The sequence below is a fragment of the Tyto alba genome, unplaced genomic scaffold, assembly GCF_018691265.1.
Source record: "Tyto alba isolate M040663 unplaced genomic scaffold, T.alba_DEE_v4.0 Super-Scaffold_42, whole genome shotgun sequence".
In the NCBI taxonomy this organism is placed as follows: Eukaryota; Metazoa; Chordata; class Aves; order Strigiformes; family Tytonidae; genus Tyto; species Tyto alba.
In genome coordinates this window covers 7,320,344-7,346,669 of record NW_024881318.1, presented here as the reverse complement: position 1 = coordinate 7,346,669, position 26,326 = coordinate 7,320,344, and the positions used below count along the sequence as shown (strand labels likewise).

General features: G+C 42.4%; 1 protein-coding gene across 1 annotated transcript in view; it reads right to left on the bottom strand.

Annotated features, from left to right (window-relative positions):
• Positions 1–26,326, bottom strand: part of LOXHD1 (lipoxygenase homology PLAT domains 1) — a 118,487-nt gene that overhangs the window by 15,485 nt on the left and 76,676 nt on the right. The window contains exons 31-35 of the mRNA XM_033011102.2: positions 23,352–23,537; positions 20,503–20,630; positions 15,997–16,114; positions 9,068–9,245; positions 2,997–3,182 (exon numbers count right to left, since the gene is read on the bottom strand). Of these exons, the coding sequence (XP_032866993.2) occupies positions 2,997–3,182; positions 9,068–9,245; positions 15,997–16,114; positions 20,503–20,630; positions 23,352–23,537 (796 nt within the window). The remainder of the gene's footprint in view (positions 1–2,996; positions 3,183–9,067; positions 9,246–15,996; positions 16,115–20,502; positions 20,631–23,351; positions 23,538–26,326) is intronic.

Below are 26,326 nucleotides of genomic sequence, written 5' to 3'. Positions count from 1 at the left end.
TTAGTCAAAACAAACTGGTGCTGTCATTGAAACTGATTATTAAGAAAATTAAGAAAAGAATATCAACCATATTCCAAATATTCAGCATGTGAGGAGCAATGAGGTAGGCCAGTATGAGGCTGAGTCTTCCACAGACCATTGGCAGAAAACCTTTTAGTCAAAAAAACAATAAAAACTAAGGAAAGAATGATCAATATCTGATGCTTCAAAGTAATGCTAAAAACAAGCACATTTTTATTTAATACCCAAAGTCCCCCAAGGATCTGACAAAAACCATACACGACCCTTGATCCCTGACCCCACTACTCCTTTCCAAAAAAATAGAGCCAGGAATTTCTAACCAGTGGTACAGCCAATTTATATAAATTATATACAGAGAGCAGGAATCTATGCAAAAGATAGCAATAGCTGGGAATCCCAGCAGTAATAAATACCCTGTCCACCCAAATAACTGTCATGCTGCATTGTGTGAAGTTTTAGATAGGATATGCCTTTCACATGACTAATGCAAGAACAATGAACACAACATATGTTATGATTTAAACTACTTCTTTCTGGGGATAAAAAAAAAAAAAAAAAGCACATTTTTGCTGAACAAAACCTGAGCATGTTGTTTGTCCAAGGCTTAACCCTGCAGTCTACCCTAGGTCTGGTAAAAGTCCTATTAACTATTATTTGTAAGTGGAAACCAGTGATATGAGGGAAATAAGAAAAGTGTGTGAGGTTGCAATGAATGCATAAATATGAAGTATTTTTTCAGGTTTTGGACACATGGTTTACTATTTTAGCTGACTTGTGGTGGCTATGTGGGTACATGCTCTTAGCCCACAGCAAATTTAAACTAATTGAGTCTATTTACTGCTTCACCTAAGGCTAAACTCTGTTACTTCCCTTTACCACTAATCAAGAGCATGCAGATAGCTACTACCATAGCTCAGCTGCAATGGGGTAACTCCCCAACTTGTATCAACAACATCATCAGTGACACAGAGAAAGTGAACTGTGATGACTTGTGCTAGAAGGAAAAGGCAGCAAAACTGCCTAGATTAACAGGGTTCACTTGCAAAGCAGCAGAGAGCAGACCTTTGGGACTTGTTGCCACAGGATGCTGTGGGTGCTAAATGTCTGCTGGGGAGTCTGGACAAGCACTTGAATGAGAAAATTCACTGAAAGTTACTTAGTGGACCAAAAGGATATCCAGTTGCGGAGATGCCCTGAGCTACACGTTATAAGATGCAGGACTGGGGAAGGATTACACACGCTCGCTCAGTTCCTCCTCTTCCTCAGGCACCCAGTGATGCTGCTGTTGGAAACAGCTGCTGGGCTTGACAGACCCTCTCTCTGACCAAGTTGTCATCTTCCTACATTCCAGCCTGTTCACATGCCTGAGCACTAAGGATCGGCTGTGACCTGGTGGATCCCTTTCATTCTGTTAACATGACCAATTTCCAGGGAGCCACCATGTCTCCTGAGGAAAATGTTCTCTTTGTAGACATTTTAGCTGATAATATACTTAAAAATGAATCTGCAAGTCCATGTTGAATTTCTTGCTGCTCTCAGAAGGATGTCTGAACCACCTTTGCAACTGCAGAGATGCCTGTTTGCTGAGCTGAAACTCTAGCAGGTATTTTGATAGACCTTTCAATTTCTTCATCTAAACTGCTGATTCAAAGAATAAGTGTTTTGGCAACTAAAATCAGGTAAAAGCAGCTCCCTTACAGCATTCGGCACCAGCTATATAACATGATATTACAGAGGTTAATCAACTCAATTGTCCTGTGTTGTGGGAGTAATAAATACAAGCCCAGAGCTTGCAGCAGTTGAGAATAAACAGTCATGCTAGGTGGATGGTTATATATCCTGTATTTCACAACAGACAGGGTGTACAATAAGATGTTTTTTTTTTCTTTATAATAAAAATAAGAAGGCAAACTTTCAGTGGGAAAGTCTGATCCAGAGGTAGCATCTTTTATTAACATTGCATGACCTGCAGCCTTCCACATCTGCCACGACTTGGAGAAGTCAGGAAGATGATGGCCAGGCCACATCCATATTGACATATAACCCCAGCCCAGCCATAAACCAGGTGCCTCAGTGCAACCAGGTAACAACTCTGTACTCCTGCTGCCATTCTTCCCAGGACTTCAATAAATACTACTGCCCAAACCACCTTGTTAATGGTGACCCAAGTGGGTCTATGGCAGCCATCAAACTTTACATTTGGGCTGCAGCAAGGCTCTGCTATTAGCGAGCAAGTCATTATTAATGCAAAATCTTCTCTTAGATGAAGATGGGATGGGATGAGATGTCATCACAGCAGTGTGAGTGGTGCGTTTGTTACAAGATGCTGCTTGGTGTCTGAATAACAACACAAATATCTGTGAGAGTGGTAGTGAGTACTGCTCTGCTGTTTGTGATACCAGTTAGAGTGTCCAGCAGCAGGCAAACGTCTGAATCTCTTTCTCTTGGCAGGGCACTGCACACTTACCCACTGAAGTAGTGATTTTAATGAAGAAAGACACAGACTTTTAGTTCTATTTTCTAAAGCTCAATGTGTTATGCCAGGCTGCACTACCCCATGTTTCAGTGTCAGACTGATAGCATCAAATTGCTAGGAAAGTGCCATACTGGCCTGTGAAAAAGGTATTGCATTAAGAAGGTCTGTATGTTGGGATAATAGGCTGGGTGGCTTTGCTTGGGAGGAGTTATCATTATCTGTGCTGTGGTGGTGGCTGTAAGATCAGACTGAAGCTGGGGACCCATTAGAGCAGATACTATGCTAGCACGGAGGGAGACGGTCTCCTGTACATAGGGGGATACGTCTTGACTGGCCAACTGGGACAGAGAATCCAGGTAAAATCCTTGAGATTATCCAGCCTGCGGCAGAGTTTGGAACAGTACCGTCAGCCTGCCCCATGTCCACAGAGGAGGACGTGTTTCCTTGAATGAAAATGTCATCCCAACCTCTGCCACTCCCCCCAAATCACCGCTCTGACCTTTGTTGTCGTGCCAGATCCGCACTTTGCAGAGATCTCCCAGGCTCAACATGTCCGAGAAGCTGAATTCGTCCATCTGGTTCCTCTCAAACTTGTTAGACTTGTTGGACTCCTTCAGAGCCAGGGTCCCACTGTCCCCGTTCTCCCCAAACAAGATTATGGAGACGTTGGCATCGGTGCCTGCTCCTGAAAGGAGAGAGCAAGGCACATCGTCATGAGCTAGCCTGCTACGTAGGGCTGACACCCAGCCGCCCAACTGTATGGAGATGGAGGCAGCAAAGACAGGCTGTAAGCGGCTGCAGTGATGCTCATTTTTCTCTAGGCACAGCCAACGAATTTCAGTGAATTTTTACAGAATCGTGCACAGAGGACACCCCATGGTAGCTAACATGGGGTAGCTAACCCCTACATACAGCTGGAACGCTTCATCCTCACATTTGAGGTGTGATGGCCATGATGATAGTAGCACTAATAGGAAGCAGGAGGATCTGCTCCTGATGGAGCACTGTGCATCATGTCATGTTGTGACTCCCATTTTTCCAAGGTGGCTTGCAAAGCAAAGTAACTTACCCAGCAACATCCAGCAATCTATGAAAGAATGTTAAAGAACATATTTTAATTTTTCTAGCTACAAAGTATTGCTACACATGGTCCTGGGCTTCCCACTGGGCCACAGTCCCTTTCCACACTGTGGTCTCCTTCTGCAACCCCACAACCTCCTGCAAGCTGGCTTGTGGCACCCAGGACACTTCAGCTGGGGTCTACCTCACACTGCTCTCCCGGTGTTCTATGGCACAGAGATTAGAAAGCAAAGTGCAGATCATTATCCAAACTACTACGGCATCTTCTGGCCCACTTTCCCCTCCAATAGGTCTTCCTTCTATATTCCTGTTTCTTAAAACATAGTCCATGCTGCATTTAATGGAAAAATTCCCAGTTTCTCATGCAACAGTTTGCCCCACAAATTCCCACTTCTTATTTATATGTTAGGAAAAGCACAACTTCTAAAATGAACTTTATTACCTGATACTGAATTTCATATGCCCATTATTGTCCAAATTTTGCTGCAGAAAACAGCCATGCTGTCAATTTTCCTGGCTTTTCAAGAGTTCAAGGCCAAACCATCACCTGCAGTGACCTTACAAACATTTTAGCTGAAAGCGTTACATTTTTACCTGGCACTATTTATAATTTGACCAAAATTATTGCTTTTTATTTTTGATGCCACAATAAAAAAGCTGATTCATAGAAAGTAATTTGATTCCATGTGGGCAGACATTCATTGCTGTGCCAGAACCAAAGCTCTTAAATTTTGGAAAATGAAAATGAGATCATCAAACCCAAATCTGTCTTACAAAGAGACTGAGCAGCTGCTGCCCTTAGTTAGATAGCCCAGCTTTGAAAAGTCTAACTGCCTGCCAAGCCATTTCTTACACAAAAGTATCGTAAATTCACTTTGGGCCACATGGACAGTATTTCCCACAGCTCCATTCACAACACAATGCAGAGACAATCTTGGAGGGACAGAAAACTTTTTGAGAAAGCTACCACTACTTCAGGATAATTATTTGAATACAGAAACTAGGAATAAATGATAAGTATTCTTATATAAGGACTGAACAAAATACTAAAAGAAAAAAGAAGAGAAGAGAAAAAAAGTCATACAGAGAAAATGCAAAGCAACATTTGGTGTCCATGTGAAAAATTGCCTATGTTAAATTGTGTCTAATTTTCAGCAGTTCCCTGGGAAGGACTTACAGAGGAAGAGAAAGCATTAGGGATTCAGGCAGTTCATCTGGCAATACCTTTTATGACCCAAAGCTTGCTGAGGTGAGGAACAAAGCAAACTGAAGTCCATTTCCTTACAAGGAGCAGGCTCCCAATTAATGCAAGGTCTCAAAAAGCACAGAACCAACTGTTTCTCAGCAAAACCTTCCCCGCAGGAAGAAGCTTATGAGGACCTCATGCCGTGACATTTCCCTCACAAGCAATTAACAGGAGATGGGAAAGAAAAGAACAGAAATTGCTGAATCAATGTACATTTCACCTATTTGGTTCTTTGATCATTTTTTTGTTGTTGTTGTTGTTGTTAATTCCAGGAAACTGTCAGGTACATTTAGGAACTCTAGCAAATTTGACAAATGAAGAGATGAAGGTACTGTGGTTGCACAAGTCTTAACTGGCAATGAGTGCAAAAGCTCATGGGTCAATACTGGGGTCTGCAGCACTGAACTTCGTCATCAACACCTTAAACAATGACAGACTGAATTCTCAGCAGATTTCCAGACAACTTTCAATTTCGGGGTGTGACTGACATGCTGAATGGCAGAACTGAGAGTTGCTGAATGGCAGTTGAGATTTGGGGATGTTCAGCCTGGAGAAGAGAAGGCTCCGGGGAGACCTTCGAGTGGCCTCCCAGGGCTTAAAGGGGGGGACAGGAGAGGTGGGGGGGGACTCTGGGTCAGGGGGTGTGGGGATAGGACGAGGGGGAATGGTTTTATACTGAAAGAGAGAAGATTTATATTAGATGTAAGACAGAAATTCCCCTCTGTGTGGGGGGCGAGGCGCTGGCCCAGGGTGCCCAGAGCAGCTGTGGGTGCCCCCTCCCTGGAAGGGTTCAAGGCCAGGTTGGACGGGGCTGGGAGCCCCCTGGGCTGGGGGAAGGGGGCCCTGCCTGGGGCAGGGTGGGGCTTTAATGTCCCCTCCCACCCAAACCGCTCTATCATTCCAGCTGAGATGGACCTTGAGAAACTTGAGGACTGGGCAAGTGGAAATCCCATGAAGTTCAGAAAGGAGAAATGCAGAGTTCTGCATCTGGGTTGGAATAAACCCTGCACATGTATGTGCTGGGAAGTTGAAGAAGTCCTAAAGGTTGTAGCAGTAACATTCATGTTCAGGCTGAATCTAAACTAACATTAAGTTCTCAGTGTTCAATGCAAACAATGTATTTGGCTACATCAGGAGGAGCATGGCCAGCAGCTGAAGGGAAGATCTTATCCCCTTTGCTCAGCCCTGAGCAGCCCACGTGTAGACCACGGTGCCAGTCTGGGTCCCTGGGTCATGTCGAGACACTGAGGAAGGCTCAGCAGGTGGTTGCCAAGATGGAAGGGAGCTGGGGCACAAAACTGTGAGGAGAGGCCAAGGGAAATTAACAAGGTCAGGTGAACAAGGGCCCATTGACCACATGGAGAGACAGTGATAACGATGACAGGGCCATGTGCTCTGGAGATGTCAGAGCATACCCCAGGGAACCACAGCCACAAATTGCTGGGGAGGTTCAGGTTGGGCATCAGGAAAAAAGCATTTTTTAGGAAAATGATACAGGTCTGGATCACGTGCCTGGGGAGGTGGTGCCATCACCAACCCTGCAGGTGTTCAAGACTCAGCTGGGCAGAGTCTTAGCTGATTTGACCTAGTGCTGACAATAATCCTTAGAGGAGGAAGATGGATGAAATAGCCTCCAGAGGCCCCTTCCAACAAAAGTGTCTATGATTTTATAATTCTTACTGAGCAGCTGCATTATTTTTAAATAAACTGTAAGCTTGAGTCACAGCCTTCTGAGGCCAAAAAATGTCCTTCTTTTGACTTAGCAGAGACTTGGATAAGGCACAAACTGTCCTAAATTATGTAATTTGTAGGCTGTAACTGAGCTGACAACATACTAATTAATCTTATAACAGCAGAGATAAAAACCTCCTGCTTTGTTAATGCCTGGAAAATGAGAAAGCAGTATTTATTCTTTCTCCATCTTTATTGCATTACTATGTATATGATGTCTGCATCTAGAATACAGAAAGTCTGTGTAAATCAAAACTAACAGATGAGGACACTTTTGTGCCACAGCAAGAGCCATCAGATGGTCTGGCTCTGTTGCAGCTGTGTCTGTGGGTCATACCTTGAAGAAAATGAGATTGTGAGTTATTTCTCTTATAAGAACAAAAGTAAATCAAGATCTTGGTTTTAACTGAAGATTACCCATCTGACTTGGCATGTGTTTACAGTAACAGCCTCTTCTCTCTTTATCTGTGTGTACTTTGAGAGCTGCCATCAGAAGTACTTCTGGGGGCCTCTGGATCTGACCTTTGAAAGAGAGATTTGACCTTTGAAAGAGAGGAGTCTTTCCCTGACGCAGCCTCTGTTACATGATCATCTAAGTTGAATGACTTCTGGAAAGACAAACTGTAACTCAGAGGTTTCTTGGAAGAAAAAGTAAAACAGGACTGATGTTAAACATGTGTGTATGGTGGGAAGGAAATGACTGCTGCTTTCTAGTTTGCTGCAAGTCATTTTTGTGGGATTCATTTTCCCTAACTTTAGCCATCTAGCCTAACTTAATTGTACTGTCTGTGTCTGAATATGATGAAGACAGAGTAACAGAGACACTCCAGAGGATGATCCAGACCACTGATCAGGACTCCTTTCCCAGGTGAATTGGCGAGAGATAGTCTAGACTAGGATTAAAATCACAAGTATAATTCTTTTGAGAGTGACAAATAGGTGAGATGAATCCTACCCTACATTTTATTTTTTTGTTTGTTTCAATACCTCTGGTGAACTGGAAAGTTGAAAGCTATTGCAGAGAAAAACTTTATATCTAGAAATAAACACATCTGATTCTATTCATTGTGGAGAATTGTTGTCCCTAGACAATGTCAGTGTGGCAAGAGATGATATAACATGTTTAAACTAACCATCAAGGATAAAACGTCTTTCTTCCTGAATTGCTCCAACCAGGAGTAATCATGGAATACATAATGATCAAAGAGGAGAGATGGATCATGACTTGTACCCTCTTTAGATAAGCTGGATAAAGTTCAGCATTTTGTCAGTGTGCTGTGTGATCTAATCATAAACAGACTCTCTGAAACCTTTTTGTAATCTGCTCTTTCCTACTGGTTGTCACTGTTCATAATGAAATAAAATGTTTCATCATTAATACCCGTCATCCTTCATTCAATGGGAAGGGCAGATCTGTCTGCTGTTTCTGTCATCTTCTATTCTCCTCTCGTTTCTATTTATTTCAATCGCCTTTGTGAGTTAGGGCTGGATTTCACAAAAAGGTCACAGAAAGATCTACCATTATACTAGATGGGTTGCCAGATACATAAACAAATCTTCCTCTCTCTCTTTTGTTTTTTGTATTTCACTACATGTTTTTCAGACAAGCAGCAGGCAGAGCAGATATGTAGATAACAAATGGTGAGGTGGCACAAAGACACTCTGCCAGGGGAATTTTTATATTCTAAGATCAAACCTCACAAGCTGAATAAATTACCACTGGTAAATTCAGGGGAAAAAAACAAAATAGAGGTAGAGATCAGGAGGTGATTATGTGCACTGGTGTGGCAGAATCCCCTTTGAGGGTCAACTTTTCAAATAAGGTGTCTGCAAGATAATCTCTAGCTTGCCCCATTTTGTCATGAGGCAGCTTGTATGTGGTTGCAGCTTTCATTCAGCAGCCTGACAGAAGTTCTCATGAAAACAGGCAGTGATCCCAGGAAGTGACATAGAAATTCCATTCCTTGGCTCTTGACACTCTGCCGCTTTCTCTATACTCTGTTCCACCTTTTCTGTCTGGTGTGCATTTAGGGATGATTTTTCACAGCCAGGGATAAATGGTCTCAAAACACTTTGAAAAGGAGGGTGAATTATTGCTCTTTTCTTTGGCCAAAGTAGATAGTGTTGATTAAAATCCTGGAGACCATCAGCTTTGGCCATAACATTCTTTCCATCCTATGTGGATGGCCCTGACCTGACCAAAAAGAAAATGGGAGCTCCTGTTCATTACAACGTGGCTTGGCAATAGCTTCTGTTAAGTTGCCTTCAGAGGAAGCAGTGAGGAGTCAAATCTAGTCTATGTGTCTAAATATTGTATGCCCAGTGCTCAGATGAGGATGAATCCCACAGAGTAACTGTTATGACAAACATCCAGCCAAAATAGAGGTGATCCAGCATTGTAGGACTAAATTATACTTTTAAAAACATCATTTCAAATTAAGCAGGAGATGTTTTCCGTTGCTAAAAATCAAACTTCATACTTGAAAATCATAAAATAACCACCATGGACTTGCCTCCAACATCACTGGTTTTAACCTGAAGAGTGTATGTCGTGTCTTCCATCATCTGCTCATCATTTATGATAGCTGGCATCTCACACTCAAGACTTCCACTGTCATTTTTCAGCTTTGACAACCATTCACCATAAGTAAATGTGGCCACTTCTTGATTAGTCAGATTCTTCAGGGTGATCTGTGAAGAGCCAAAATAAGGGAAAAATCTTCAGCTAAACGTCAACTACCATTCGAACAAGGGCAAAGACCAAACCTATAAAGTGCACAGCATGGTAGGATGTGGGTAGAGCTTGGTCATAGATTCAAAACCTGTATTGAGCTCTCTTGGGATAAACAGAGTTCTCTGCTAGGGACAGTATTTGCTGTGGTGACTTGTCTGAGAAATGGTCTTCATAATATTGGACATTTTCAACCATGGGGTAAAGCAAAGGAAGCAGTTTGCTCCTCTGATATAAGTTACAGACTCTAAGAGAGTCAGAACTTTCCTGGAAGTCAGTATGGACTTAAGTCTGAAGACAGAGAAGCAGTGAGTTATTTGAAAACCTCATTGTGTCTCATTGAAGTACACAGTATCTTTCTTTTGCCTGCCTCCTCTGTGCAAACACACAGCAATCATTGTAGAGACATGGACACCAACCCCAAACAGGTTAAAACAATACACAAGATAAAATTAGGCCAGCAAAACTTAGTGCTTCACACTCTTCTCCCTCTGGGAAAAGGTGACAGAACAAACAGTATACAACAGATATTAGTCACACTGTCTAATGTGTCATGGAAAGGAGTTTAGATGTTGTGGTGATAAGAACAGAATAGAAACCTATTTAGAACAAGCCAGTGAGTTACTCCAACAAACACCTAACAAAATACCCACCTTTATGTGTTGTGTTGAATCTGGGCTTGGTGCAGCATCAGTCTATTGGGAGAAAAGCATTACACCTACCTACAGCAAAAACCTAGCAGTAAATTCTCACTCAGTTAGGGGAGTTGGAGGGAAGGGAGGAGACAGGGCTGCAAATTACCATTTTTCTTGCCATTTAGCTGAAACAGATACCACACCTGACTGAAGCAGTACATCAAGAAACAGTGTCTTTCACTCTCTTTGCAGTGTCTCTGCAAAGACCATGTAAGCATGAGCCCAGAAGCACCAAAGAAGTGTGATGTTATTAAGAAGAAATGAATCATGGAGTCATGAAAGATGTTAAGTTAAAAGGGACACCTGGAGGTGTTTTGTCACACCTCCTGCTCCAAGGAGGGCTACCTCCCATGCCCAAATGAATTTTTAAAATCTTCAGGGGTGGGGATTCCTCCAGCACTGTGGGCTTCATTCTAGGGCTGCATAAATCTCACTGGGAAGATATTTTTTACTTATATCTGATCAGGATTTCCCTTGTTGCAACTTGTGTCCATTGCCTCATGCTTTTTCACTGTTCACCTCTGAGAAGGGACTAGATGGATGGTTTCTGTAACCTATTTTTAAGCAACAGAATACTGCAATTAGATTACACCTTAGCCTTTTCTTCTCAAAGCTTAAAAACTCCATTTACCTTAGCCTTTCCCAGTATGTTCTATGCTTCAGCACCCTGACTATCTTCATGACCTTCTGCCCTACTCTCATATAGCAGCCTAAGAAACTTATAAAACTTATCTTGAGATAAAATGTGCTCAAATTCTCTCCTCAAACTGCATGTGACCCCAACCAATATTTGCCAGAGCCTTTAGCAGTTCAAAAGAACATTGCTCTAGGTTATAAAAAACTATTTTAAAGAGGGCAGTAACTACACCAAAGCTGAAGCAGTGGCCATGCTATTTGTGCATTGTACCGTTCCTTGGGTAGGACACTCATCTGGGGTTTTTTCTCTGCCTGATGTTAAGCAGGTTTCTGTAACAGAGCACCTTCATCACAGAGGTACAGGACATTTGGGGCTGTTGAAGCTATCCCATTTTTCTAAAAAGCTGCTTATTCACAGCCGTTGACACTATTACTTTGTGGTCAGAGAACTGCACTGTGAGTCAGAAGTTGAATCAGATCCTTGCTTTGAACCAAGCAGAAATCAGGTCTCCACCACACCGCCTGGTGCCCCCCTCTGTTGGGACACAAACTTGAAGGAAGTCTCCCCTCTCAAGGATGTGTGGATGATCTCTACATCCTCTTCAGATTCCAACCTGGAAACTTTTCTTTGGCTAAAATTTGCAAATTTGAATCGTGAATAATCTCAGGTTGACTGAAAATGTCTGGCTTTTTTTTCCCTTGGTGCATAAACTCTTTGCTGGAAAACATTCAGCCAACTCCACCTCTACCCTGCTCGGGAGTGACAGGGGCTCTGTTAGTCACAAAATGTCCTGAGAAAAGCTTACAGGGAAATGTCAGGAAAGCAGCAGGGGGGTAGAAACAGATTAGAGTTGCCAGCTGGAGTGTACTCGCAGGCGGAGAGATCAGACCTTTCACAAATAACCACCCCATGCCCGACACTCCAGATGCTGTCTGGGGAAAACCGTCTGGCTATTAAAACTGCTGGAGAAAAATGCTCTCTCTTTCCACCCCCAGCCCCTCACCCAGGGTGAGTGATTCCATCAGTAAGCAGCTTCGTGTGAGCAGCTAGCACAGGTAGAGCGAGCTGCCTCCGCTATCTCATTCTGGGATGGTGCTCCAGAGAGGAGCAGACAGGAGAAGGAGATTAATTGTACGAGCTCCGTTTGCTCAGGTGAGGCCACAGTACATGGAGGGAGCAGGAAACCCCTGGCAGGCTGATGGCTCAGTCACAACGTGGGTACGTCGTTTACCTGACCTGAACCATCTAAACGCTGAGCGTCCAGCCCAAAATGCACCGTGTCGGCCCTCTCTATGGTCAGTGCTGGGAGCTGGGTGCCACCAGGGAAGCACTGCATCCCACCCAAGCTGGGGTCAGGTAAACAGCTGTTCAAGCCATCTCTCCCTCTCTCGGATCTCTCTCTCTGTGCTGACTGCAGAGGAGGCCTAAATAATTTGTTAGAAGAGGTGAAAGCTGAACATAGCTTTTTCAATAACTAAAATAACACAAAATGAATCCCATCCTACAAGATGTTTGTGGGTGTTGCACCACACACACAGGATGATGCAGGATTTTGATGTGGATCATGAGGGTCAAGAAAGTTATCTCAGGGAGCTGAGCTGAGACTATTTTTATTTTCTGTCTGTTCCTCTCAGAAAAATTAGCTACCGCTTGGCAATGAGACTCCTACTTTACATTTCATCTAAAAATTTTTTAGGATATCTAGAACTTTCTGTGGATATCTAGAACTTTCTGTGAATATCCTGTGTGCTTTGAAGCTCAAACTTTATCACTAATTATGCATGGATTTTAACTGGGCTGTAGAACACCCACAAACAATGAAAAGAAAACGGGAGCAGTGTGTATGAATTAAATGTTGATAACTTGCTTTGTAGCTGAGCAAATATTGTAGCTGACATGAACTTTAAACTGGTAACTTGAAATTAATTGTGCACTGTATGCTGTAACAGAAAGGTTTGACACGTCTGATCATGTGATTTGCCTCTGTAGGGGCTCACACCCCACTAACACCAAAATACATACATCCTGGAATTAATCTTTAAAGACTCAGCCACAGGTTTTTATGATTCTGTTGGACGTCATTAGTCTTCACTTAAAAACAGAGTCTTCTGACTATAAAACAAAAAGACTTTGCTCTGTTGGAAAGAATAACAGCTTCAGCTACATAATGAATTGTCTCAAGTTCTCTTCATCTCCTTTCTATAAAGGAAAAAGAACTGAATAAAGACCGAGCCCCACATTCAGGATTATTTGTGACGTTTGAATGCAATGTAATTAGTGCTTCATTAAGGCAGCTTCTTATCTGCCTGGCTTTGACAGCACAAAGTAACATTAAAATTCTGAGGGAAGCAACTCTGCAGAATTCAAGCCTCACAATTCCTGTTATTTCACTCAGACAGCTTTCATCCCTTCTTATTTCTAGCTTTTCTACTTCATATCTAAGACACTGGGCAGCAGACGAAATCGTCATGTGGACGGAGGAACTGGATATCCCAGGAGGAGGTTTCCAAAGCATGAATTTAGTTAAGTTTCCTAATTAGAAGCCACAATATGTTTATGATGATGGTGGTGAGACGCTGGCCCAGGTTGCCCAGAGAGGTGGTGGATGCCCCATCCCTGGGAACAGCCCAGGCCAGGTTGGACGGGGCTCTGAGCAACCTGATCGAGCTGAAGATGTCCCTGCTCGTGGCAGGGGGTTGGGCTGGATGGCCTTTGAAGGTCCCTTCCAACCCAAACTATTCTGTCATTCTATTCTCTGATTTTTCAGAAATACAGAACAGTGTCATGGTAGCTTGATGTGGAGGAACACGAGATTCAACATTAGGTCAGAGGAAAATATCCAAACTCTATGACTCTTCCAGCAGTGGTGAGATCTGAAAGTGTTGCTCAGCTTTAGAGGGTTTTTGGTATATCTTTCTGTGCATAGCAATTATCAGTAATATTCATTCTGGCTGAACGCATCACTAATCAAATGTTCCCTCTAAAGGATCAGGTAGCAGCATGTAAAACTTATTGCCATTTTGAGGCAGTTTGAATCTTTGGCACCAAGTTCATTACTTTGCTGAGATTCTGAATGAAATTTCGATGTATTTTATCTAGACAAGAAAAAAAAAAGACTGCTTCCATACTTGTAAATTGAATCTTTTGGCTGTGTATAACATCATTGATAATTCATGCATTTTAATTGGTATTTATGCATTTCTATTTCTGGTAAACTAAAAGCAGTATCAATTATGACCAGCAACAGTTTAAAAAAGGACCGAAGAGAATTAAAAATATAATTTATTGTTATTTTAATAGAACAAGGAAACTGAGAATATGCTGTAGTTAAATGGAGCAACAAATGGTTAATTACGGGGTTGATGGCTTAATCTAGCTTCTCGTTTCACTGTGCTAGTTAGCACTAACTGTGAACCATCTGTCTGAGAGTTTAGCACTACCCCCACAAGTATTTCATTATGCAGTTTTAATATGCACTTTTGACAGAAATGGAAATGGGCTCAGATCAGTTTTCATGTCACACCAGGCTACATAAGTTTTTAAGGCTGGAATACAAATCAGAGAACACAAATCCTTACTCCCCTCTTCCAGAGCACTGCTGTCCTCACTCTGCCTGGAAATGCAAATGTTATGTTTACCTCTGCCAGGAAAGTGGGTGAGAAAACTAATAAATAAAGTTGTCTATGTATCACTGGAGTTAGAAGATCCCCCATGCTCTGTTTCCCTGAGAAAAATAGAAACTACGGGTACAATTTTCAAAAGATTCTAAAAATCTTGTCTCAAAGAGTTGCACACATGATCTGCCTGTTGCTTCTGTAGAGTTATTAGAAGGCTGTAAGCCCATCAGATGAGTCCAAATGAGAGATCTTTTTGCCCACTTCCCTGGGAAAACCTTGCTTTGGGTGGGACAGTCCATCAGGCTGGGAAACTGGACAGAGCTGACAACAGGAAGATGGGAAGGTGCTATCTGCCACTAAAGGTGTCACCGTCCCTCGTGTTTGAGCTATTGCTAATTCATGACTGCAAGATCTGGAATGTCTCTGGATGGATAAGCTTTATTTTATTTCATTTTATATGTATATGATTTATAAAACTTAGGGGAAAGTATCAGGGAACTGGCAAAGGAAGTTTGACCAAGATGACTGAATCAAATCAGGGAACAGATTGACTTATTCCTTAGGCACAGAAAGAAAAAATGTGTTTCCGTGGCATCTATTCTGAAGATATATGCTGGAGGTCTAATGCTTTGGAAAGCTGCACAAGAGCTGCTGAGAAAAGTGACAATGCTCAAGTAAAAAAGGCACTGCATGACAGAAATGGTTTTCCATCACCCATGCTAATGGAGGTGAAGAGCAGTTCACCACTTCACTGGAAACTGGTGTCTACCTAGGACCAGTGTTTAGAAACACACTAATTATGGGAGAAAGAAGGACGGCTTCAGACTAGTTGAAAAGAGTAAAGGACAGAATAAAAAAATCATGTGCTATTCTTTCTGGCCATGGGTTAAGCTATGGGGTCTTAACCTATTCTCATAAAAAAGATAAGGTACAGGAATCCAGCAGGATACCTACTCCAGAAAAAATGTGCTAAATAAACATGGCAGAGGTGTGTTTCTCCCTCAGTGACATCTGATGGTGTGGAATCGGCACATCACTCCAGCTCTATCTTAGAAATACAATTATAGGGACCCATAAAAAGTAATCTACATTTAGCTGTCTGAGTGTAAGTGATCTTTACAAGAAGCTGGTGGTTTGGTGGGGAAGATAAAGGCAAGCACTGTGCTTCTGTGCAAGATAAGACACTATGGAAAAATACAATTGACGGAAATGGTGAGAGATACTTTGCACACTCTATTCAAAATGCAAGAAGAAAATGACACCTGACTTGTATGAACAAGAAAATAAATAAATCTGCCTGTGTGCTGGAGGGAGAAGGGATGGGGAGAGACGGCATGCTTCACTTGAAAGGATGGATTATTTGGAAATGTCCCGCTCAGCCCAGGCCCACGCTCGCTGTCTCTGTCTGGAAGAGGGAAATCCACTCTCCCAGGGGGTCAGAGCATGGCAGGAGTCTGCAGGAGCTGAGGTTACATCCCTGGGTCCAGAAAATATTGCAGGCGCCCTGGGTGGCAAGCGAAGTCTCTTGCAGAGAGTGAGATCTAACAGCAGAGACTGTGGTAAAGCTTTACAACACAGCTTTTGCCCTCGCTCTCTTCTTTTTTGACTCAATTTCTGCAGGAAAAAAAGATGAGAAACCAAATGGGAAAATGTAGGAAATGAATATAAGTGAGTTGATCGCTGCCGTTCTCCTCTTTCTCAAAGGCTGAGAGGCTTTGACACAAGCAGACTGCAGAGAGACGCGCAATGTGAAGTGCATTACCCTTTCCAGGAACCAGTGCGGGCGAGTCCCCTTCCCATCTAACCGGATCCTCATCTTCCTGAGGGGTGCGATATCGGCGATCTCCATAATGAAACTGTCCTCTTGGCCTCGCTCAAACCTGGAGGGATTGAAACACTGAGGAGATTTCCCGCTGCTTTGCAGCATCGCTGCGTCTCGATCCCCTATCCGTGCTGCAACTCGCACCTTGCCAACAGCCTCAGGTTAAAAGTTTATGAGTCCACTTTATTGCCATCACTAGCTACTGTGGTTTTGGCAGGACAACTCAGTGCAGGTTTGTCAGGGATTCCTCCTCCCTTGGAAAATCAAGCCCATACAAGGCACCTGGAGTTGTTCCAGGCAGCCTGTGGTATACATTATCACCCCGTTTGTAACCAGAACAATAGAGACTCACAGTCAGGTTTCTGCACAACACTTTCCTCCTGGCACCTGCCCACGTGCCTGCCCTTAGCCCATCCCAACTAGAAGGCAAAGCAATTCAGCTTAATCTTTCGCTAAGACGCAGCACATAACTTTGCATTCGCTGCGGTGATAGACAGTTGCTGCAGCTCAGCTAAATACGGCAACCTGATTGCAAGTCGGAGTGCAAAGCCTAAGTTTAGTAAGTGCAGGCAAATTGTGTTAGAAAGGAGCCAAAACGGTCCATCCTGAATTTGGGGAATTTGGATTTGTAAATGAGCTCCGTCTTTGCTAAGAACCAGGGTGGGTTTGTGTAACATTGCATGAAAGATCTTACCCTATACTTGGCTGCTGTATATAGGCACAAGGATGTGTAGGAACTGCTCATCCATAGCAATCAGCAGAAAGCAGGAAAAAAAAAAAACAGCTAACATATGCTTCTTGAAAAAAATATTACACTGGCTAGGACTGCAGCCACCTTACCTCCCTCAGCATCAATGGTTCTAGGAAGAAACCCTTGCTCCAGTGAAAGTGTTGCCTCAGGCTCAATATTACTCTGTTCAGAGCAAGTGAATCTTCTAGTTTTGCCCTCAAATACTCTGGCAGACCTCGTGTGGTCTTGGAGATGGAAATTCAGCCTTTGCTAAACAGAAGGGCAGCCAAATCCAGGGGGTCTACCAAGCAGCACCAGGCTACCACCAAGCACTACCAAGCACCACTCTCTGTTGATGTTCCTTTGTGCAAACTTCTCCTTGTGAGTGAGTTACCTGAGTCTGCTGAGGGGTTTGGGGAGATCTCTGCAAACTGTGGTCACTACCATAATACAGACAATCCATAAAAACAGTACCTCATTCCTGGCAACATACTCAACATCCTTTAGTTGTGCAGTGCCAGGACACAGAAAAAAAAAAAAAAAAAGAAAAAACAAAAACATTTCTTTACCAATCTCTGCTCAGATTACACCCTGCAGCATGAATGTGATTATCCTCACACCATTATCTGAGCCTGCATAGCTGCAGATGTTAACAATAGGGATTGGCTCGAGCCTCTCAGTTTTCATCCAGGCATTGCTTTCCCTGCACTCCCAGAGGCATTTGGATAGGGTGTTTTGGTCCCAGTCCATTTCTAGTTATTAAGGGTTATGTTTGCTCTTTGAAAAACTCCCCTCTCTTGTTATTTGTCTTTCTGTGGTACCGGATACCAAGACAGCCTGTCTCACTATGAGAAAGAGAATGTCCTTTTGTGCCTGGACTGGATTGTTTTCCACATCTATTTAAGAAAAAGGTGTGACCCTTCCAGGCTGAATTATACCGTGATCCTATGATCAGTTTTCATTACAATCACTATCACCTACAAAGCTTCATAGAAGTCTCTCACTCTGATCCTTTCCAGGCTGAATAACTCTAAGGTAAACAGTCTATTAGCAAAAGAAACCATTATTTATCTTCAGTAAATGCCCTGTTTATAGTTTGTAAGGCTGATACTCACCTGCTACTTCCAAGAAGTCATTGTATGAGAGGGAAGCAATTGCTAATGTGACAAGCTGGGTGATCCAACAGCTCTTTGCTACCCTTAATTTATAGGAATATGAAAATAAGCCTGAAAAAAAATTAGAAGGGAACAAGTACCCAGACAAGCTGACTGCCACTATTCCTCTTCCAGGACACTGAAGCATTTATCTGAGGAATTTCATTAAGCCTCCCTACCCATGACTGCACTTATAAATATTTCTATTGCCCGGAGGTCTTGGCAATAACAGTAATGTAGCTAAAATTGCCTTAAATCTGCAACAGGTTAGACAAACGGTTCTTCGTAATGCACTAAGTTGCTGTGAGTGAATTGGCACTGGATGGCCCCAATAAAGACGAAGTGCCTTTTACCATTTGGTTGCAGTGGCTCTCACCCATCCCTCACTGCTGGCACAAAGGCTGGAGAGATTTCCATGCAAAACAAGAGCTGGGGAAGCCTGTGTTGTTAACAGCAGGATGAAGACTGGTGGCAGTGGTGTGGAAACAGGCAGTGTGTGTATTTGGGCACATGGGTGTGCTCTGCAGAGTTAGGGGTGTGATACAGAGTGCCTCCAGCTAGCAGAGATGTGCCAGTACATCTCCAAAGAATAGCACAACATTCTGGGGAGATTAACGTATTAATAGGTGTGTTTTACATGTCCTTCTTTATACAGCCCCAATGAGTTTTCAACCACTTGCAGAAGACAATCCAAGCAGCTAATAAGGCACCATGTGTGTGGCTCTCCTTTGTTGTGTTTTCATATCCTTATACCAGTGATTATCCATCCGACCCATATAGACAAATGTGATGGTTCTTTACAGACCACATAGTTTAGGTATATTGCTTGCCTAGCCAGGTGGAGCAAAGCTGCAATCACTCTCTTATGTCTCTTATGCCTCTCAAATGTCTTGGCGTCTTTTAGAGATTTTTGGTTGACGTACCCTGATGTGAAGGCTCTTTACTTTTAAATACAAACAGTTGTGGTCCATTTTCCCACCTATTAGAATTGAAAGTTGGGCTTAAAATACTGGAAGACAGCTCAGTTTGGGATTGCCTGGGGTCTTGGTAGGGGGATGTTACTGATAGCCAGGCATGCTGGTAACCCAGGTGCATTGCCCCACACGTTGATGTGATGGGGAGCAGGGCCAAGAGCTATGGTTTTCTTTATGACTCAGCCATGTTTCTCATGGAGATTTTAGTCAGCGGCACCTCTGCTACATTTTTTTTTTCAGAGCAAACAGGGCTTGTGTTTGTTACTAACTAAATACACGAAGGTTTTAAGCTTGGCTGAACACGCTTGCCCAGAGACCCACTCTACTACCACAGCTGCAACTAACGCATCCCCTGAGCAAACACCTCTGTGCAGGGAACCTTATCTTCAATTATCCAGCCTGTATGTGATACATAAAGCTGAGGCAGAGGAACTGCATCGTCTGGAGTCTGGGGGTAGAGTTCAGCACCACCTCAGCAAGCTGAGCTCAAACCACGTGGCCAAATGCCCCAGCCCTCCTGGTGGTCTGTAGATGATTTGCTGAATAAGATCAGAGGTAGTCAATTAATTAAATTTAAGCCTGATGAAGCCTGTCTCTAAAAGATGGTTAGTGCCATGTTCATTCTTGAGCGTGCCAAAACTTTCTGTAACAAGGGATGTGCTAGAAAGGAACAGGAAAGTGTTATGAAATGGATCAGTGCCATGTGGGTTTTTTTGGCTTCCAGAAGTGCTGGCATCAGGCTAGGGTTACAGTGTTAGTTGTTTCGGCTGAAGAAAACATGAGATTTCACCTCTTTAGTAAAATCAGAGCATGCAGTGCAGCACTCCACTCAGCTCACAGCCCATTTCCATCTCTCTCTGCACCGTAAGGCCACATCTGGGCAGACATATGTCACCACGTGTGCCAGCTGCAGACAAGACACCTCCAGTTCCAAAACCGTGCGGTTACATTAGCATGGCACAGAGCCCGAGCTAAGAATCCCTCTTCTCATAAGGGCCCTCAGCTTACCATCTCAGGCCCTGGCATCCCTCGCATGGCTTCTGGACCAAGCTGGCTGACATCTGGCCAGCTCAGCAAACGGGAGGAGCAGACGGAGGAGAGTGAGCACCTTCCCATCACAGGCACTTCCCAAGGCAGGCGTGTGCATGCTGGTTTGTCTTTCTTTCATTATGCATTCCCATTAAATAATGTTTAAATCAAATTACTTATTTTTCCACAAAATATGCGTTTTGCAGAATTTGCACTTGTGGTTTCATGCAATTTCCATGGTTCCTCTTGGAGCTGATGCAGGACTTCATGATTCATATTTTTGTTCACAATGCTTATCTCTAAAGCAACAGAGGAACAGGTTAAACAAAACTACAAATGACAAAGAATGGTTTCCCTGGATACACAGGGCTCTCCTTTTCTCTGCCCTGCTAAATACATTGCACTAATACTTACAAGGGGCCCAGTTCTGAATCTATAAAGTCAATGGAAGTTTGTGTTTCAGTGAGAGCATGATCAAAGCAGCAAGTTCTTCTTGACTTGACACCAGAATCTGTTGTCACTCCACTTCTAAGCAACAAAAATTACAAAGTTACTGTACCTGTCTCCATTTTTTTCCAGCTGCAATTCCTCAGTGCTCCCATTGGATCCAAAGACAGTCATGAAAATACCGGCATCGGTACCACCGCTTTCGATGTCTCCAGTCACAACTGTGACTTCATAGAGGACCTGGTGAGGATTTGAAACAATCAGAAGGTCTCATTTGAACAGCTGTCCTTAACCAATTCAAAAGCCTCTACAAAGGGCTAGACAGGCTTTGCAGGAGATCTGTTTCTTTGCCAGAAATGGTTACAGCACAGCTTCTTGGTTTCTCTCCACACCAAGGTTCTCAGAGGCAAAGATAGAGACTGAAACATGCTACAGGACTTTCCTTTTTGCATCATCTATGACTTTTTCTGCAGATTTTCTCAGCCTAGATAGACTCAGAGAAAGATACATTCATTTTGACAACCAGATGCTTGGGGACCCATGAAGATGTGGTAAACTCCTTTTCCACAGGAGTCACAACCCTCAAGTCAGTGGGTGGATCTCCAACCCCCTGCTACTGGTGTCTCCTCCCAGCCACCTCCCAGTATGACAGACCTCTGTACTGCACCAAACTATTGCCATTTTTAAAAACAGTTCCCAGAGGCACAATTGTTTTTCTCCCTTGATTTCAAAATATTTATCCCAAGTGTCCATCTGGTCACCACATTGTCCAACATCTCTAACAGTTTTTAAGTCTATACATCCAAATGTTCTCTACAGCAGAAAAATGCAGCTACTCTATTTCCCAGTGGAACATACATTGATGCATCAAATGCAGAGTGTTCCTAGATCTCGTACATTAAAGGTATGCCAATTTGTGAAAAGATGTTTTGCATCATTTTCACCTTCCAAGCCTAATTATTTTATTTTCTCCTGACGTGAATAATAAGATTCAGAATAAAGTATTTCAAAAACAAGCAAGTCCCCGTGTCTGTCAGTGACATTAAAATTTTAGGCCACTTAGATGTTCTTAAGATTGTACCTATGGTAACAAGACCTCTGGATTTAAGAGGTGGAAGAATATCAAGAATGAGCCCCAACAAGATATATTTCAAATAGTACACTGCTAGGCAAGTTTTATTGGCCTGAATTGTGATTGCCCCATAAATAAACAGTGAAAAAGAATAATGTCATAGAAAAATTATTTTTCATGTTTGTTCAATCCTGAGTAACCCATCTATCACATATTCATCCAGACACATTTTAAATGACAGCAAAACATCACATATGCTATAGATAGGAGAAGAAAAACTCCTTTATAAATGCATCAGAGGTTTTTAGTCAAAGTGGTGGACATGGACTAGTTTCTCTATGTATGGGAAGTCAAATACTTAATTTAAAGAACAAAGAGGGAACATCAAGCCAAGAAGAAAATGAAATTGAAATGGGTATATATGGCTGTGTAAGAATCAAGTAAAGGCGAAACAAAAAAGCATTAACTTTCCCAAAGATGTTAAATGTATTAGTCTTCTTTGAACTCTAAAAAATTAAATTAAACTCAGTTTCTAGCTACAGCTATTTACAAGGCAACAGTCCCAAATTCCCTCAACTAGGAGACTGATCAGAAAGTCAAATGTGTATTTCTGATTTCATGTCTCAGACATCTCCCCTGATTTCCTTCAAACATTTCAGCAAGTTTCTGACCCAATATCATAGAAAAAAATTTAGTTATATATGTCTATTTTTGGCATTCTTATGAAAATAAATATTCAGGATTGGGCTTTTAAAGGAAGACTGAACATAAGTCTTCATTAACAGCCACTTCAATCTACAGGCAAGCCATCAGCATACCAGTAGTAATTTGGAAATCTTATCCAGGAGTTTAAACAACTGATGGGATGTTTTTAAGAGATCGGGTTTTAACCTTGGTATTCAGTCTGAGGGAGATTTTTTTTCCTCTTAGGTCAATTCTATCACTGAAACCTGTGTTGTGTTGTCAAATCCTTCACATATGCTAAAAATGTTATCATACTTTTGTATGTCTGGGGAACAAAAAAGATTTCAGGGGAATATTTTTAGCTTGGGAATCAAGAGCAACATAAAGAAAAATTAATGTACTATGAAAGGGTAACCTCACTGTAAATATAAACAGATCTATAGAGATTTTAAATTTCCATACAGGTATTAAACCCAGTATTATTGTCCCATTCATCCATACTGTTATTTCAATTATAAAACTTATGTTTAAAATCATCATAGCTCAGCTTTCCAATTTGTAATTGGTTGATATATGGCATAGCACACATCACTTCAAATTTCATATGTATTAATCAAAAAGGCTATATAGTTTTTTGATTGTTTATTCAATTTTAATCAGTTATTAATTTCAAAAATCAAGCTTACAAATGTCTCCATGTTTCAACAACTTCTAATTATTATTAGTTTCTAAATAAACTCAGTTTCTCTGTCCCATATTAGAAAAGCTGATGTGTAGCCATACTATACAGAGATTAAAATATTTCCACTACTCTGATGAGTTAGAAATAACTCCTCAAAGAAAGCATGATGGAGTTAGATTAAACCAAGGAGTTCACTTTGGATCTGCTCCACTCTGTGGGTACCAGGTGCTACAGTGGGTGCTCCAGGTGTGGTGACAAAATGAGGGCATGCTGCTGAAGTGTGACCTACCTGCTCTGTCCTTCTGCCTATGCCATGGCTGCATCCAGCCACCATTACTAAACAGTGCTCTCAGTGGTAATGAGGTTAAACCATTCCTAAAGATTTTGCTAAAGAATAGCAAAGACACCCTCTGCGAAGAAAAAGCTCGAACCACATACAGAAGTCAAAGTACAAGAACTGCTGGCACACAATGTACATCAATACAGGTCCATGCAACAGCTATAGAGTGAGCCTAGAGCCTACCTTGAGGCCAATGTTAACACAGTCCGCATCCAGGATGTTGAGGATTCGTGACGTGAGACCATCACCTTTGTCTCTGGCCAGCCAGCACTTACAGACAAAGTTATACATGACACCTTTGGTGGGCACGACGATGTTGATCTCTTCCACCATCCAGCAGCTCTCAGGGGTAGCTCCATCATGCCCCACCTGTGAGAGTCAGTGAGAAAACATCTGCTGGTTAAAGGGGATTTATTCAGAGGAGGGACCCTGGTTGGGTGTTTTGACCAGTGATGAGGTACTGGGAGTGTTGACTACATTACACTGTCACACAAACCACTTCCACAGTGGAACGGAGCAAGCTGTGATATGGTTTGTGCCATTGCTGCCCAACAGGCAAGACATCAGCGTATATGGTAGCTGATGTGGGCAAGAAAGCTCAGGTCATCTGCTACTGAGCATGAGGGAAGGTAGGACATTGCCAGTCCTAAGAGTAATCGAGGGAAGCATGAAACATGTTGACTGCACTGACCTTCATGAAAACATGTCCACTCTCTTACTACTCTACCTCTGCTCCATTGACCTTTACCTGATAATTTGCTGAGCTCTGCAGACCCATTTCTCCATCTTTCCAACCCATTCTACTGATGCAGCAACACTTAGAAGTGACTATTTGAAGCTTCGTAACAAAGATGAAAGACACAGCTAGGCAAGCACCCACATGCATTATTTAAGCACTCCTTCCCTCACAAAACCACATCTAAGTCAATGATATGTATCAGGCCATTTCTCTACCTCCCATCTCCTTAAAGTGCAAAAGCTCCATGTATGTATAGGAGCCAACAGATGGAGCTTACATCTGTAGCTGGTTGATTTTCAAGGACCACCTCCTCCAAGCTCAAGAACGGTCCATCCTGCAGAGCAGGAAGTCACACAAGAGTTACAGGAAGCCTGCATGAATGAACAAGATGCTCCTGACAAGAATTAAATGGAAGAAGGAAGAATAGTAGAGCTGGCAGCAGGGACAGTGACCTGAAGAAATACAGAGACACTGCTCAAGCGTGCAGGTATGAGGTCAGGAAAGCCAAAGACCACCTAGAGCTGAGTCTGGCAGGATCCATAGAGAGCAACAAGCAATGCTCCTAACAGGATATCAGCAACAAAAGGATACTGATGGTGCAAACTTCTGCAAGAAATTGCATGTGTCCCTCTTAAAAAACATGGGCAATCTATCCTGAGGCAGGCTTGTAAGCGCAGTTATGTATCCCAGTTGATGTACAAAACTCAGTCAGCCAGTCATTCTGATGAGCTAACTGTAAATAAAAAGTTGAACAAAAGAGCTACCTACATTTCATTATTTTCAGAGCAAGTGTTGTTTGTATCGTTACTAGGAAAATTAGGTCCTTAGCTCTTGCTTTTTTTGTTTTTAAATTACTAGGATATTTAAGGTTGCTCAGAAAGTAATTTTTAATAACAGGTTCATCTAGGGTGATATATTCATGGTGTTTTTTCCCACCCCCCGAAAAAGCAATCTTTTTTATCTGTCTGTCTCAGCCATCATTGCTATTAAAAGTATTATTGCTATACTAATGTCTGTGCAGCTGCAGAAAATTAGAGTTAACCTCTAGGGAAATTCAAGTCTACAATGGATGCATTAATTCTCAGATTCCTGGGGTGTGAGGTGAATGGGAATATAGCACTTGCCTTCCCATTCCCTCTCTGCCTGTTTGGCTGCCCTTCTCCAAACTCAAAGCCCTTCTGAGACTGCACACAACCTCTAGAGACCTGTTGCAGGACGGCATGGATGAGGCAGTGGGGGAATTCAGGGCAATGTCTCTGTAGTGAAGCAGGGACAAAACAGCCAGAGGGAAAATCCCAACAAGCCCATTAAAGTCTGCTGTTCTTTTTGGTTCGTTACAGACCCCTCCTAAGGAATCATTCCAAGACATTGTTAGGTACCAGATTTTCACAGCAACCTTTAGCTCTTTTGGTATCAGCAAGTGACTGGAAGAAAATATCCTGCACATCCAGCTGCCTTCGAGAACCTTCACACAAGTAGATTTCCAAGGGCCTCGACAACAGTGTTGTAAAGTCTGGGATAAATTAGTCTAGTGCTCAGTCTTCTTTATGGCTGGACTTTTAGAGCAGAGCATTAGGATTTATCTTTAAATTCCAAGCAAATCTTTAGATAGACCATGCCAATACAGTGAATGATCCAAAGCCATGGCCACATCAGCAGTGTACCCTGGATGTACATATTAATAACACGACAAGTTGTTTGAGCTGAGAAGTTTGAACTAAGTTCAAATGACAGAATTCCAAAGGCAGGTGGATCCTTGGGATATTTTAAAATATTTATAACTCATTCCTACTGTCCTTGAGGGACTGCTGAGTACTTCATCACCAAGACTAAGATGCACAATTTGCACTGAGCAGCTTAAAATAATATAGAAACTAAATACAACAACAGGGGAGAAATGAGAGGGAATTTAAGTGGCAGATAGAAAGAAAAGATACAAAAAAAGGGAATTTCCTGCTTATTCTGGAAGGTGCAGAGAATATTAGAGAGACCTGAGGGTCTTCCAGGATCAGGTCCCTAGTCAACAAAGGACTGGACTTGCAACACTGGTATGTCCTTGGCTTTCTGCTTGTGATGGAGAAAGGTTCTGAACCAGAAGTGGCTTGGAAATACAGAGCAATGTAAAACTCTTCTGGACATACCAGTGTCTCTCTGCAGCAACAACAGTCTAGGAACAGAGATGCTTTCATTCATTAGGAGAAGAAATACTAAAACTTGTTTTAAGAACACAATATAAAGTGCCTATATCAAATAATTTGTATTATTTATTTTCATGTCAGTGTGTCTATTAGAGTACACCAGTAGTAAATATTATATTTGTAGGCTCATAAGACAGGTATAAATGAGTCCCTTTCAAAATACTTCATGTTCCACTGTTTCTACTTTCACTAGAGTATATTTGAAGCAGGAGAATAATATC